General features: G+C 41.5%; 1 protein-coding gene across 1 annotated transcript in view; it reads left to right on the forward strand.

Annotated features, from left to right (window-relative positions):
• The first annotated feature begins 4,752 nt into the window (after positions 1 to 4,752).
• ELOVL2 (ELOVL fatty acid elongase 2) overlaps positions 4,753 to 16,033 on the forward strand; it is a 93,750-nt gene continuing 82,469 nt past the window's right edge. The window contains exon 1 of the mRNA XM_054018961.1: positions 4,753 to 4,904. Within this exon, the coding sequence (XP_053874936.1) occupies positions 4,902 to 4,904 (3 nt within the window). The 5' untranslated portion in view covers positions 4,753 to 4,901. The remainder of the gene's footprint in view (positions 4,905 to 16,033) is intronic.

Consider the following 16,033-nt stretch of genomic DNA (forward strand, 5'->3'; position numbering starts at 1 on the left):
ACCTAGGGTGCCTCCAGGGTTAGCTGGCAGCTGAGCAGGGCTTTTGAGGATCTTAGTGGTGTCTAAAAGGACTTAAGTGCCTAAGTCCAACTTTTATGGATCTGGGCCATAGTGTACAGAGCAGCAGAAGAGCCAATCCAATGCTCAACAACATGAAAGAGCGAGAAAGCCCACTTTTGTAAGGCATGCAAGTATTAGAAGTTTCCTATTCCCTCTTCTTCCTCTAATGCATCCATGCAGTAGAAGGTGGGTTCTAGCTTAGAGTGAGGGAGACATTCATTCTCGTGTAACATTTAAAGATTTAACATATGTACACAGCAGATTTTTCTAATGCTTACATCCAGTGAGATATAATTAACAGTGCTAGACAGACACTATGTAAATATATGTTCTTATTTTACTTACATAATTTAGCCTTCTAGCCAACTGGGGCCTTGTTTGAACAATACTGTACTGCTGATATGTGTGCAGTTTTATCTGGAGTGATTGATTCCTATTTTGTGTTATCTGTAGGATTCAGAAAAGCAGAGTGGAACTCCTAGTATGTGCACAAGTGTACCAATACATATAGCACATAGGGTTTTGAGATATGAGGCTATGTCTACACTGCACACCTTACAATGGCACGGCTATGCCACTGCAGCTGCACCATTGTAAGGTGTGTTATGTAGCCGCTCTTTATCATCGGGAGAGAGCTCTCCCAGCAACAAAATAAAACCACCTCCAACGAGGGGAGGTAGCTTCATTGCCAGGAGCATGGCTCCCACCAACAAAGCGCTGTCCACACCGGCGCTTTTCATCCTTAAAACTTTTGTCATTCAGGGGGTGTTTTTTCACACTGCTGAGCAACAAAAGTTTTAACGATTAAAGTGCCAGTGTAGACAAAGCCTAAGACTAAACAGTCTGGGGTTACACTGGTATCATTTCAAAAAAATACATCTTGCTTTATTTGGCACAATGGTCCTAGACTCTCACAGACTGTTTGGCCAGCAGGCCCTCTGGTTAGAAAGCAGTCCTGTATTAAAGAATGTGGGTAATGCAGTCCTGCTCAGGCCAGCCATGCAACTATTAGAACCAATGTTCACCAAAGGCTACATGAAAACATAAAACATTCAGAAAAACTTTGTCTTTCACCAGGGCCAGTGTGCTTCTCTCCATGTGTCAGTATATAATGCCTGCATCTGTAACTTTCACTCTATGCATCTGAAGAAGTGAGGTTTTTACCCATGAAAGCTTATGCCCTAATAAATCTGTTAGTCTTTAAGGTGCCACCAGACTCCTTGTTGTTTGTGCTGAAATAAGAGGGTATTTGTCCGTGGGTGGTTATAATTCTCTTGAAGTCTTGCTGGAAGGAGAACAGCAACACAGGTATCATGAACATACTCAGCACATCCTTCTTTAAATTTATATCTTTAGTGGACCAATTTCTACTTTCAATTACTCTAAATTTATAGTGGGGTAACTCCATCAATTTCAATAGAATTAGTTTCGGTTTAAATTTTAAGTGAGAGCAAACTTTGACCCAGTAACTTTTAGAATACCGAATCTTGGACTAGTTATGTAAAATACATGCTTGACTGGGATTACATTTAAAATAAATGTACACTTAGGGGAGCTTTTTATATTTTAAGAGATTGGTACTTTAAAAAAAAAAAGCATCCAACTCCTTATTCAACTTTTAAAAGTGACAGTAACTTCTATTACTCTTTCAATTATGTTTGCTATGAAAGTGTGATTAATTAATCTGAGACATTACTGATTTAAAACAAAAATCAAGCCATTATTGGAAGTCAAAAAACCCACCATGTTAATGAACATTAATAATTATGTTTCAGCCACAAGCAAGTCAAGGAATTAGAAATGATACTTCTTCATATAGCAAATTGGATCTGGCTATATTCTATTAAAAATACTGAGATTAAACTGGAACACCAGAACCTCTGAATTATGGGGAAATTGGGATCTGGATCAGAACTTTGTGGCTCAGGCCCATCTCTAGCACATGTAGCTGAATCACATTCAGCGGTTAGTATGGCGCTTTTTGTCAGTCATCTTCCACTTACCCTGGGGCAATCCACCTCCAACAGAAGAACCAAAGCAGTAACATTATGGAATGAAAAGGCCAATTTTTTGCTTATGTGGCCATTTCTTTGTGACCAAAATAGTTGTCCAGAAGTGACCATTTATCTCCTTTCTACAGTGCAATAATAACCTCTGCATTTAAACAGGTTTCAGAGTAGCAGCCGTGTTAGTCTGTATCCGCAAAAAGAACAGGAGTACTTGTGGCACCTTAGAGACTAACAAATTTATTAGAGCATAAGCTTTCGTGGACTACAGCCCACTTGATATGCATCTGAAGAAGTACTCCTGTTCTCTCTGCATTTAGTAACTCATCAGGAATCAAGTGAATAATCTAAAGTGAAGATGAATAAAATGAAGATATTGAGGGTGAACCTCAAAAAGTTGGCTCAGTATAGAGACCATTCAAGAGTATGGCTGGTTAAACAAACTACTTGAGTCTGCAAAGCTGGGCTGGAAGTCACATAAGCACAGGTCTTTGTGTGAGATAACTAGCACTTCCCATTTCTGGACAGGTAGCCAATATTGTGAAGAGAACCGCTCCCAGTACAATTGTCATATCTCTGGATGTGGTTGCAGCAGGAACTATGGAGTGAAGCAGTAACAAACCCATCCCCCCAAATCTTTGCAGTTTAAAATAGTTGGTTTTCATTTTGGGGAAATGATCAGGTAGGTTCTTGCTTTGGATAACGGTATGAACATATATACTTCAAATACACCTTAATTATGGAGGTTCATTCTGTTGTGTGCACACCACCAAAAGCAAAAGACAAAAGCAAAAGACAAACAAATAATAATAAAAAAAGAAAATCCCCGAGAGCTGGTCAAAAGTTTTCAGACAAAACATTTTTCCCCTTGTCAGCAAACACTATTTTGTCAAAAGTCAAAACTTTCTGCAGGAATGTCACTGTCAATACAATTTTGTTTCAAAAATAAAATCAAATGAAGCATTTCAATAATCACAAAATATTTCTTTCTAGCATTTTCAGAACACTATTTAGATTTTTCATTTTCAAACTCACTTATGTTTTGAAATGTATTTTGTTTTACATTAAACAATTTTAAACCTTAAAGTCAAAATCAAAACAAAATATTTCTGGTGACAAAAATTTAGAATTTTAAATCGTGTGGGAAATCTCAAGATTTAATTTCATTCTGATTCCAGTTGGAAACGAAGTTTGAAATGGGAATATCCCACAAAAACAGAAATCCCAATTCCTTCACAGGTCTAAGTATCCTGGTTTCTCCCCACCTCACTCCACCCTCCGCCATCTTCTTCCTGAACTGACATTTTGTTACATGCTACATTCCAGGGGCAAAGTATCATGAAATTGAGATTTCCTTCTTGCCACCTGTACTATCCATCCTCCCCAGTTACCCAATTGGTCACTGTCTCCCACACTCAGAAGCCTCCTTTGTCAGTTTCCTTTTTCCAGTGGAATGTAGCTGTCAGGAAGATCATTGTTCAAGAAGGAGATGTGATCTCAGGTAGGTTGAGCCCATCACAGGAGTATTTTGAATATCCTCTGAGATCTTTAAAGTGCTGGACTGACAGTCATGCAGACTGTATCTCAGGGAACAGATACAGCACAAGCAGCAGGAGTACTACCTCCCCTCTTTGTTCCCCAACTGCCCACTAGTGTCTCAATCCTGATTTGGAGGGACCACCATTAGATTCAGGAAGGTAGCTCACTCTTCCTATCTTTTTAGTCCTTGACCTCCTGAGGACAAGGATGACATTAATGCTGATGGTTTTTGTGAGGCAGAAACTTGTTCACAGGGAACTGATTTGACACCATCCAACCAACCGTGGCTCCTTTTCCTGCTGGACTTCTGCATTATTTTTCCTTCAGCTATTTACTTTAACTCTTTAATTTCTTGAAGCCTCACACATTTTCTCTCCTCTCCCCCACCTCAAGTAGTTTTCTGAACAAGAGAAAGTACTTGGTCTTGTTTCTTACCGCACCTTTCCAGCCGTGACACTTTCTTGCTTTTGAATACAGGAGATGATCGCAGGCAAGGAGTAACGAATGGTAGCAAAATTATTATCTTTCTTATTCTTTTCTTTTCTCTTCACGCTTGACACGTTTGTTTCTGCTGGCTTGAGACATTTCCCCTCTGTCGTTGTAGAAATCTGCTTGCTGTAGTAAAAACTGCAGCACAGATAAGACTGCGCAGTGCCTGCGTTTTGTTCCTCAGATCTCAGCAGCCACAATATTCTTTCCTTCACGCTAGACTTGCATAGCCCTGCTGTGCTGCCTGTTTGTGGTCACCTGCCACCTAAAGACACCCACGCCCAACCACACATCTGTAGTTGCTTTCTAGTCACTTTAGGCATTAGCCCCCTGCAGACACAGGAGAATTCCCGGGGCTAAAGAGCGTACACGAGACAGGCTGTTATCAAAGGTCACCGGCTAGCAGGCTTGGAACGACTACGCAGCTGACCACGTTTAAGGAGATGCTCCCGTGCACGCTGCTGCTGCCAGGAGCTGTCCTAAGCAGCCACAATAGCCAGCCACCGTCTTCTGCTTGTGCACCTGCCTGGCCAGCCAGCGCCTGCGAGGGGGGTGGGAAAGAACGTTCCCCGGATCCGCCTCCCCTCTGAAGTCACCAGCTCCCGGCTGCAGGGGGAGGGGGAGGGAGCATGTAGAGGCCAGGGCTCTGCTTAAGCTGGAGGGAGGGGGAAGACAAGGCAGAGAAGGAGCTGAGTGAGAGCGCGGAGCGAGCGGCGGGCGGCAGGGAGCTGGATACCCTGGACAGCGCATTGCTTCTCTCGCCCTCCACAGCGCCCGCCTGGCCACCGCACCCCTCTCGTCCGCACCATGGTGAGTGAAGGGGCCAGCCCCGCGGCGCTTGGCGAGCCGATGGAGCCCAAACAGCGGCTGGGAAGGAGGGAGCGGGGCAACCTCGGCAGCTCCCGGCCGCCGCCGCGCTGTGCTCGCTCCCTCCCATTGTGCGGGCAGGGAAGGGCTGGGGGCGCACCCGGCTGCAGCGGGACCCGCTCAGTCCGCGCAGGCAGCGGCTCCCCCCTCCCTCCCGAGGCGCACCCACACCTGGTCCGGCCACTCCGGCCCGTGCCCGCAGCCACTGGCCACACAGAGACCCCCCGCGGCGCGCTCCTCTCCCCGCACGCCCAGCTGGCAAGTGGCCAGGAGCGCGGGGAACAAAAGGAAATGGCTGGTGTGTGTCTGCAGAGGGGGCACGTGGGGGAATCGGGCTACACCCCCCACCCGAGCTGCCAATGTGCAATTCACACGACCCACGACATGGAGCCTTTCCAGGCTGGGCAATGCGCCCCCAGCCCCTGCCCAGCTCCCCCTCACGGACTTGCCCCGGGGCCCCTGCACGAAGCAGCCCGGCGTTGGTCCCCTGCGATGGCAGCCTCCCCTGTGGAGAGGCGGTTAAACCCTACGGCCTTGATCCACCGCGCCACTGGCACAAAACGATCCTAAAGCCGGCTTAGCCCTGCCGGATTGCCCCCAGGGGAGAGGATTGCGCGGGTGGGGCAGAGCTCCTGTGGCACCCCTAGTCCCGTCCTGGGGCGCGTTCAGGAAGGATGGCCAGGGGAAGGGGTGCGTGGCTGGGGTATCCCTATAGTTCAGCAACCGCATAAATGGGGTCTGAGGGAGAGTAAAGGACATTTTAAATACTCTTTCTTCTCCCTCCTACCCGCACCCCCTCCAAAATAAGATCCCGGATCGGATCAGATCAACTCCAAACTGAGGAAGTTTATATCTGCATTTGGGATCTGAGTTCATCTTAAAATGGAATCAATTCATTGTGCGAGTTAAGTTCCTGGAGCACTTAATGTCTTCATTTCATGTGTAGCTCGCTCTAGCCATCCCAATATCCACACCACTTGAAGGGTTTGAGGAGTTATGTTTCCTGATCTTCATTAGTGGGATGGGATTCAGAAGACTGGGTTTAATTCATGGCTCTGCAACTGACCTATTAGTAGGTGACCATGGAGCAGTCAAGTCCCTCCCCATGCCTTGGTTTCCCCAGTGGTTAAATAAGGATAATTGACCTCTTTTTAAAACTTCCTTGAGATCTAAAACTGAAGAGTACTGTAGAAAACTTGGCATTGGTATTATGGTTATTTATATAGGGTGACTGTCTCCAATTAAGTGTCACAGAGCATTTTAGTTTGTATTTAAACTAGTTTAGATTGAACCTAGAATGCCAACTTGCTTTTATGGTTTACCTGAGCAGAAAATGAAAGGCCAGTAAATGTGCCTCATGAATATCTCAGGGTGTGATTTCAGAAGGAGAAACAAAATGAGAAGGAAGACTCAGGCCATGTCTACACTACAAAATTATGTTGACCTATCTTACATCAGCATACAGCCACAGCAGTTATTAAATTGTTTTTGTCAGCGGTGAGTGTCCTTACCAGGAGTGCTTGTATCAATTGTATTGTCAATATGGGGCATATTGGGACAGTAACAGTCTGTGTAAGCAATGCAGTGTCCACACTGTCATTGTGTCCACCTCATTACATCACCCTTGACTCTACACCACTGAGGGAGGTGGTATTACTAGATGAGCATAGTGAGGCACTTATATCAGCAGGAGCCAAATTTAAGTGAAGACACTTTCACCATTAGGTTGAGACAAGACAGCTTACATCAATCTAACCGTGTAATGTAGACCAGGCATTAGTCACAACGCCAGTACATGGTGGTAGGTTTGCATTTAGTTAAAGCCTCAGACCTGCCCCAATAGAAAGTCATACGTTAATTTAGGGGAGGGAATCTTCTACCTCAAGGACATTTGGTTAGCTTTTCTCCTGTGACACCTATAAGGCCTAGATTGAGAGGAAGGAAAGCTCAGCTTCCCAAAAGTTCTAACAAAGTTCCTGAATTGTATTAAAGTGAAAGTCAGTATTTTGGACCTGCACTACCTTTGACTGAGAGTCTGTCAAGTGTATATTAGTGTTAGAGATTCTATTGTTTGAGTATTGCAAAGAATTTGCTGCCACAGTCCTTTATGAAAAAAAAGTGACTGGATTTATACATAAAGGTTAATAAAATGCATAGCTTCAATTCCAGTTATATGGATTTTACAGGGTTCACTCTAAAGAAACAGCAATATAAAAACCTATTAATCTGATTTTACAAAGTTCTTAAACCAAAAACCTCAGTTTCTACTAATTCCATCTTGAAATTGAGTCCTTAATTCTGCATATTCTTTATTTCCAAGTATTCAGACTAATGTGCACACATTATTGATTATTCATGAAGGTATGTTAATACGTATTTCTGCATTAATCATGCATAAATAGTTTTTAGGGGAACAATTTTTTCATGAATATAAACAGAATAATTTTAACACTCACTTTTGGGATGCAAGAGTGTAAGAACTACAAAGTGAAGCAATTCTTGTACCCACACTGCAACTGTGAGGATATTCTTATAACATATTACTACTTTGCATGCATATAGTATATTCTTCAGAGGAATCCAAAGCACTTTAACAACAGTAATGAATTCAGCCCACAGTAGCCCTGTGAGTTAGGGCACTATGACCCATTTTACAAATGAGAAGAGTGAGTGACAGGGAAGTTCAGTAGCTTGTCAAAGGTCCCATTACAAATTTGTGGCATGGTTCAGAAGAGAACCCAGTCATGTGCTTTATCAACAAGACTGTTCTTCCTCTTCAATGGTATGCATGTTATCTGATAAAAAGCCATCTTACATGCATAAAAATAGTTTGAAAGCAGGTGTTTCAGCCATATGTGAGGTCCGGAGAGAGCCACCACTTTTGAAGGTGTCTAGGCCATTGAAATGAGCAAGTTAAAGAAGAACTAACTTGGTTCTCCCTTTGAAGGGTTCATATATCCAAATGTTGTGTCTTTAAAAATGGTGCCCAAGTGATCCTTTGTGAGTCTTGTTTAAGTTGACCACTTAAGGGCCTGACTGTACCTGACTCAGACCTAGGAAGGTAGGAGGGAAACACATGCTACACTCACTGAATGGGTGATAGAGACGGTGCTGTAGTGTATACTGCTTGGGAGCTGCAGGAGGAATCCTGATTGCAGTACTTACAATAGTGAAGAGCATGGCTTAAAAGCCACAGTCCTGCCACAAATGATTAACCCTTTTCCAAGAAAGCTTTTTAAAAGATATTAGGTCTGATCCTGCTCCCGTCGAAGCCAATGGGAATTTTGTCTTTGTCTTTAAACAGAAGTAGCATCAGATCCAACATCTGCTGTATGTTTAGACACAGATGCATATGCTGCATTCAAAAAGTGATTCACCATACCGTTACTCCAGTTTTGCTGCAGTAACAGTTGAAATCAGCTCCGGTGAAGTAGCATTGTGCCCACAAGACATATTTGCACATGAAAATGATTATGTACATGGGTGGATATATTTTGCAGTGTCGCCTATGTATAATGAATATGAAATGGAACAGTTTCATTTTTCTTATATTACCCATATGAATTCTTTGGATAAGCTCTTTAGTAAAAGCCAATCTACAATCAAAGATTGACACAAGATCATTGCATTTCTTCTGCATTGTAGGGATATGGGTGATAATATCTCAAGGACGAGGAATATTTGCCCTCCATACTTGTAGAGTATGTAGACAATAGAATCAATAACAAGTCCCTGTAGTTGTGCAGAACAAAATTAAGCCAGTTCCAAATCTTAGTAATGCATTACTTAGAATACAGTGATGATGATTGCAAGTGAGCCTTGTGTCCCAAAGAATACTGTGCAGCATGTAGTGATGAAAGTATGAAGGTAATGATGTACAATACAATTAATAGCCAGGTGTGCAGAACTAGTAAATCAGGTCACAGAACTCCCACTGAGATTTTCTTGATAATCAAAATTAAACAGCTGTCTGAACCTGTCAAAATGCTTCATTTCCCCCCCTCATTTGAGAGCTGATTTCAGATCAATCACATTGGTATAAAAGTTACTCCATTTACATCAGAGCAGTTACTTTGGATTTCCATTAATCTAATTAATATCAGAGAGTGATCCTGAAACTCATTTCTGGTTCACACAGTGGTTAAATTAACCTCTGAGTAAAAATGAATGGGTCTTTGGATGTCTGTCATCAATATACAGAAGGCCAAGCTCTGAGTCACATGTGGGTTTGGTATGTTTCGGTAAGCAAATTTTATCTATTCTTCTGCATCTGTAAGGTGGTGTTCCATTTTAATTTCTTGTCACGGAGCTACTTGCATTGCAAACAGGGCCGGCTCCAGCATTTCTGCCGCCCGAAGCAAAAAGGGCTGCCAGTGACAGTTCAGCGGCAGATCCTTCGCTCCTAGAGGGAGTGAGGGACCTGCCGCCCCCGAATTGCCGCAGGTGCCGCCCCTCTCCCTTAGCCGCCCCGAGCACCTGATTGCGAAAGGACTCGGCCTAATGATAATGACAGGGAAAAAACTCAAAGTAGTATAAAAATGCATCCCTGGGTTTGTACCAAGATGTGGGCACATGCAAAATGTAATAAAGATAATTTACTGTGGTTTGGTTTTTCCATCAAGAGTGAGAAAACATTAACTTTAATGGGAGCATGGTCAGGGCAGAAATCTTGCCAGAATAAAAATTCCCACTGGACCAAATTTATTTCTGAAGTAAAAGATTTATCCCTGGTGTAATTTCAAACTCAACAACTTCAATGGGATTTTTGCCAGAGAAAAAAAGACTGTCATTTGCCATTAACTTCAATAGGGGGGGAAAAAAAACCTAGGACCTTTCTGAGAAGGTCACCATGTTGGCTAAAATATAACTAGAACTGTTGATCCATATTTTGGTGGTGATGCTGTCTTGCAGACTTCAGATGAGTCAGGGATATAGTGCCAATGCTGTAATAGTGAACAGGGGCCTTAAGGCAAGTGTGGTAACTCAAATGATAATGACTCAAAACTAAATGTGCTACCATAGCTAATCAAAAAAACAATGGAGAATATGGATTATTGTCCAGAGAGTAGTGAGCACTAAAACACTGTTCTATCTTTTTTACACTGGTATAATCATTGTACAGGCCAGCAATTTTATTAGGTGTCCTACTTAGGAAGAAACTTGCAGCCATGGAGCACACTTGAGTCTAGTGTCATTGACCTCACTGTTGTTGGGTCAACGTGATAGAGCAGAATTTGGCCCACACTGTAGAAAAAAAATGTTTATTTTTTTCCTTTTATTTTGTTGAAGAAGCAAATCTAAATGTAGGTGGTCAGACTAGATGATTATGATGGTCCCTTCTGTCCTTAAAGTCTATGAGCTTTTACTACATTTTGCCTACACTGAACTCTTGGTATGAAGCAAAGGATATGCTGGGCCGGATCCTCCTCTAGTATAAATCAGTATAGCCCTACTGACTTCAGGGGATATATGCCAAGTTACATCAGTTGAGAATCTGGCCCACAGTCTTGAACTCTGAAGTTGTAATGCTTAGTTGATTTGTCCCTTTCATTTGCTTTGGGTCAACTTTGACTTTCACAGAGCAATAGGTGTGTAATTGGGTGGCGTTTTGTAGCACCCTGTGTGCACAGAATATGAGTAACACTGTTAAGTCTGAGCATGGGGATGGTTCACCAGTGCAGAGCTCTACTGGATATGGCCATGGCTGTACCCATCAGGTTGGCAAGATCTGACTCGACTGGTGGTTCCTGTAATCACCTGGGCTTTTCAAAGGGGCCTAAGAGAATTCAATGGCAATTATGTGCCAAACTCCCTTATGCATCATTGAAAATCCCAACCATCAGGTTTGGGGTATAGGTCAATGGGCAATATGCAAAGCTATTATGTAAGAAAGGCTGCACTGAACATGAGCAGGCTCCTCTCTGTAGGCATCGGGAAAAATATAAGAACCAAAAATCTTGTCTCGTAATCCATTAATGTTTGTAAATTGCTTTGAGACACTCTAGTAAAGAGTGCAGCAGAAGGGTAGAGTAGTATGCATTTTGTAATACAACGCCTTAGCCATTTTACCACAATGTGCTGTAAACTGGCCATTACCATGCGCTCTCTGCACATCCCTATCTCCATGCACTAGCATTTATACAATGTACCATCAAATGGGAGAAAGAGACGGGTTCTGTTTGCCAGAAACTGTCCTGGCAGAAACCCACTAGTCACACAGGACCCACGGCAAACAAAGATGTGTCTCAGCCTATTTCTGATTTAATGAGGCGATCGGCCCCACCAGTCCTTCCATTCATAGACTCATAGAAAATCAGGGTTGGAAGAAACCTCAGGAGGTCATCTAGTCCAACCCTCTGCTCAAAGCAGGACTAACCCCAGTTAAATCATCCAAGTCAGGGCTTTGTCAAGGCAGGCCTTAAAAACCTCTAAGGATGGAGATTCCACCACCTCACTAGGTAACCCATTCCAGTGCTTCACCACTCTCCCAATGCACTAGTTTTTCCTAATATCCAACCTAGATGTCTTCCACTGCAACTTGAGACCACTGCTCCTTGTTCTGTCATCTGCTACCACTGAAAACAGCCTAGCTCCATCTTCTTTGGAACTCAAAGTCCAAGACAATGTATCAAGTCTACATGAATTGTTACATAAATGCAATGTATCTTTTACACACTTACACTCAGAAACCACAATGGTATAGGAATATTAATGGGTGAGGATATGATGTTTGGGTATGAAAACTCCTTTTTGAAGTTTAAAAATCATCATATTTTAGACTTTACATGGATTTCACAAACAAGGAGGAAGAGATGATGGCAGAATCAGTACTGAACACATTTAAGACATTATTTATACTGCTTATCTGCATTATGCATAGAAGCCAGAATTTGGTCCAATGAGTCTTCGCTGTATTCATAGCATATGCTTTCTCTGGTGGCCAAAAATCTCACAAGTAGTTTTAAAGCAATTTTCATATCCACTAATGTCTAGAGTGGCACCTTGACACAAACCCTCAAGGCCATAGGCCCAATTCTCCAGTGCCTTTATAGCTTGTATAGTTATTTACAACCATTTCTACCTGTGTAAAGAGGCTACCACTCTGATCAGCTACCTCACATTGTACAGGTATAAATGGCTACACTAAGATCAAACCAGTGGCAAATAAGGCCACCATGACTTTTAAAGGAGATCTGTGAGTATTTTAAAGTGAAATAACTGTATGCCAAGTGACTAGATAACCTGAGTGACTGAGATAGTCAGCACAAATTATTTTAAACTTCTTTTTATTTGTTTCATGCCTTCCATCAGAATAGTACTATAAATGGAGAAGGGGTAGTGTGGAGCTCTGAAAGCAGCTTGAAAACCCAGATCCTCTGGGTGGTGGCGGGTTCATGCGACATCTGAAAATCCACTGGTTTATTAGCTCCAATCACTGTATTCCCATAGAAATGCACTGTCAGGAAAAGGAGAATTGGGGCCCTAATTTGTATCAGGCACCTAGTTTTATACCAGTGTAATCCCTTATGCCCATGGAGTTTCTCTTTGCACAGTGGCAGAAATCAGGAAACTCAGGCTCAAGCCATTCTAAAATTGTATTTCTGATTCTAACAGTTAAAAATACAGCAGTTATTTAAGGACACAGGTTGCAATAAATTCTGAGTTTGCTTAAATATAAAGGACCATTTTATTCCCTGGTGTAAGTCTGTTGAAGTCAATGCAGTGACATCAGGGATGAATTTGGCTTAATGTTTCTTAGAGTCATGCCCCACTATACAGAATGTTTTATTAATCTGTGCATATAAAGCTGGTTTAAAAGCTGAGCAGTTGCTAGGCATTTAGAATTAGTTAATAAATCTGATACAGTTGGAGTCTAAAGTATGTGAACAGTGATAGAGTAATACTTGTTAACTGCAAGTCAGGGATTAGTTTGTAAGGGAGTGGAGGTGGGGAAGGAAAGAAAGGTATGCACCTTGGCTGGGATTGGAATTTACTGACCATTTAGAGTCAGGAAACAAAGGTGTGGGTTTCTTTTTGGTGGCCTCAGAGGAGGGCATTAGTAAATGAGGGGACTTCCCTGGCTTCCCATCCTCAAAACATTATTTTGCAGTCAAGTGTTACTTTGTCTCACATGCTTCAGACTCCAACTGTATCATATTTAACTAACACTAAACACCTAGCAACAGCTCAGCTTTAAATCTTTTTTTTGCATATTTCTCCTTGTTGTTTGCATCCTCATTTGCTAAAAATGTGGACCACAGTATTTAATTCAGACTGCCTCTTGGCGAGCTTCTTATGGCTTCCTACGCTGCACTGCAACTAGGAATTTCATAATTGCCATACAGCAGTGATATACTTAAGAGTTTAATATAAAATAAGGATGACATAATTGTGTAGGTTATTGTTTTTCATCTACTTAGACTAAGACCAGCCAAACAAAAATGAATTAAGGTTATAAAGCCCAGTTGTGTAAGTATAGGAGCTTTACTCCTACTGTTTGCCAGTGTAGGGACTTTGCCCTAGGACTGCAGCAATAAACTTCTTGAAGTGTCTCCATTTCCTACTCCAGCCAATGGACCGGGCACCAGTAAAATGGGGGAGTACAGGGCCACAAGCTGCACCCCTTTTAAAGGGTGAAGAAGTAGTTGTGCTGTTATTCTGCTCTTGACTCTTCACTCTCTTTTATGTCATTGGGATTCCACTGAAGTCAATGAAGTCACACCATCATAAAGTTGGTTTAATAGTACAGAGTAGTGCAAATGTGTCAAAATATTGTGCTTTGTAATTTGGTTTCTTTCTCTTCTTCCAAGCCTCTGCTTTGAATATGGTAAGATGGGAGGGCTTGAATCGAGCACTCAGTTTCCACTATTGCGCCAACCATCGCTAGTACTTTTGGAGTTCAGTTGTTGTGGACACTGGGCAGGAGTGGGAAACTTTTGAAGATTTCTGTAATTTAGACAAGGCCTTAACAAGGTGTTTAAAAATACAGTTTTATGAGAGATAATTGTAACTTATGTTGGACTATATTATAAGGTCTTTTAGTGAATATTGGATGACACTGGAGCTATTTCAATTAGAGCTGGTTGGGAACTGAAAATTTTGTTCCACGAGCAATTCCAACAACATTTTACATGTTTCCCCCCCCACTGTAAATCTGAATGAAATGTCAAATTTCAATCTAAACACTGTTTCATTTTAACTTTTTATTTAATATAAAAGAATTTGAAAAAAAATAATCAGTGTCTTTATCTTATTTAAATGCTTCATTTCTATTTTTATTTAGACAAAATTTCATTAAAAATTACATGGTCCTGCGGAACATTTAGATTTCAATGGATAGAATTTTTCTGATTGGGGGGGAAAAAAAAAAAAAAAAAAAAAAAAAATCAGAAAATTAACCAGTTCTAAAAATTCTATAAAGAAATAAACTCTTGTGCAAGTGGTGTCTACTAGACAATGACATGTGATCTTTGTGATAATCAGACATATACCTAGCAATGTATTAATATTGGAAGCTTCTGGTAAAATATTCTAGCAGTTGTAGAAATAACATGGAATCATAACTTGCTAGCCAAGGCAAAAATTATGCTTTTTTCAATCAACACATGGGGCTACAGACTCTTAAAAACTGGATTTTGTTTGCCTGTGGAATGAGACCAATTGTCAGAAAATGAGAAAGTTCACATGTCCCAGATTTAAAAGATTAGTACATTGGTATGGCAGATGCTTTATGAGCATTTTACTTATAAGATTAGTGACAAAAGTTGAAGAATTTTCAATTGATTTTGTAAAAGTGTGTTGCTTGTCTGTAGTTATTTTTTGTGTGGTATTGTATCATTGTTAAAATAAATAATGACCAGAAATAGTTCCATTTATAGTGCATGTGCTTTCCAAGGATTTTATACTTAAAGTTGAGAGTGAGGAAAATTCAGCAAAGCCAGTGGTTTCACTGGTCCTTATAAGTCTTCTTCTAGCCTGTGTAACTGGCTAATTGTGTTCTCAAGTAACATACAAGCCGGGAAATAGGAGGCATGGGCAACAGATACTCCCAATACACACAAGAGTAAGTCACATATACTAAAGGAAAAAATTAGTCTATTATTATTGCCAAGGAAGAAAGCTATAACGTGCAATTTACAGGCAGAGTACTTATCCAGAGTAAGTAATCTGATTAAGTTACTTTATTTTAAAGGGAAGGGCTGATTTCCTTTAACTCTGTCACTTCTTGTCTTCATCAATGGTGAGATGGTTTCAGTCCAACTCTTAGAATAATAGAAGATTAGGGTTGGAAGAGACCTCAGGAGGTCATCTAGTCCAACCCCCTGCTGAAAGCAGGACCAACCCCAACTAAATCATCCCAGGCAGGACTTTGTCAAGCTGGCCCTTTAAAACCTCTAAGGATGGAAATTTCACCACCTCCCTAGGTAACCCATTCCAGTGCTTCACCACCCTCCTAGTGAAATAGTTTTCCCTAATAGCCAACCTAGCTTCTTTTCCACTTGCTTCTTTTAGTTTTTATGATACTATGTACCCAAATAAGTGTTTAGAAATAGATTTTAAGTCACTACTAGGGCCATAATCTACAATGATCAGGTAAATAAGGAAATGCTATTTCCTTTTAATCACTGTCAAAAGGCAGATACTGGGATGCTCTGTTACAAGGGTCATCACAGTAGTGTCAGGTGGTTTTAACATAGATTGTTAAACCACATGTATCATAGACATCTCTTCATGGCTTGGCAACATGTATTATGATATGCCTATGTGCCACATATCTACCCTGTACTTACAAGTGACCTGCAAAGGAGGGGGAAAAGGTGGTTTTGTGCCCCTTTCTACTTTTTTATGATGGAAGGCCAGAATGTTTTTTCTTTCTCCCCCGTTTGGTTTTTACTTTAAAAATTCAGGTTCCATCTATCCTATTTTTCCTGGAAAATTCTATGGACCGCTGGTCAGTTTGATATCCAGACTAGACAACAGGGAGATCTCCCACAAAGCCACAAGATTTGGAGCCTCCCTCACTGAAGACCTCTACAAGGAATGGGAAGTTAAGTGCAGATCTCAGCGATCTG

Source organism: Malaclemys terrapin, chromosome 2 (genome assembly GCF_027887155.1).
Source record: "Malaclemys terrapin pileata isolate rMalTer1 chromosome 2, rMalTer1.hap1, whole genome shotgun sequence".
In the NCBI taxonomy this organism is placed as follows: Eukaryota; Metazoa; Chordata; order Testudines; family Emydidae; genus Malaclemys; species Malaclemys terrapin.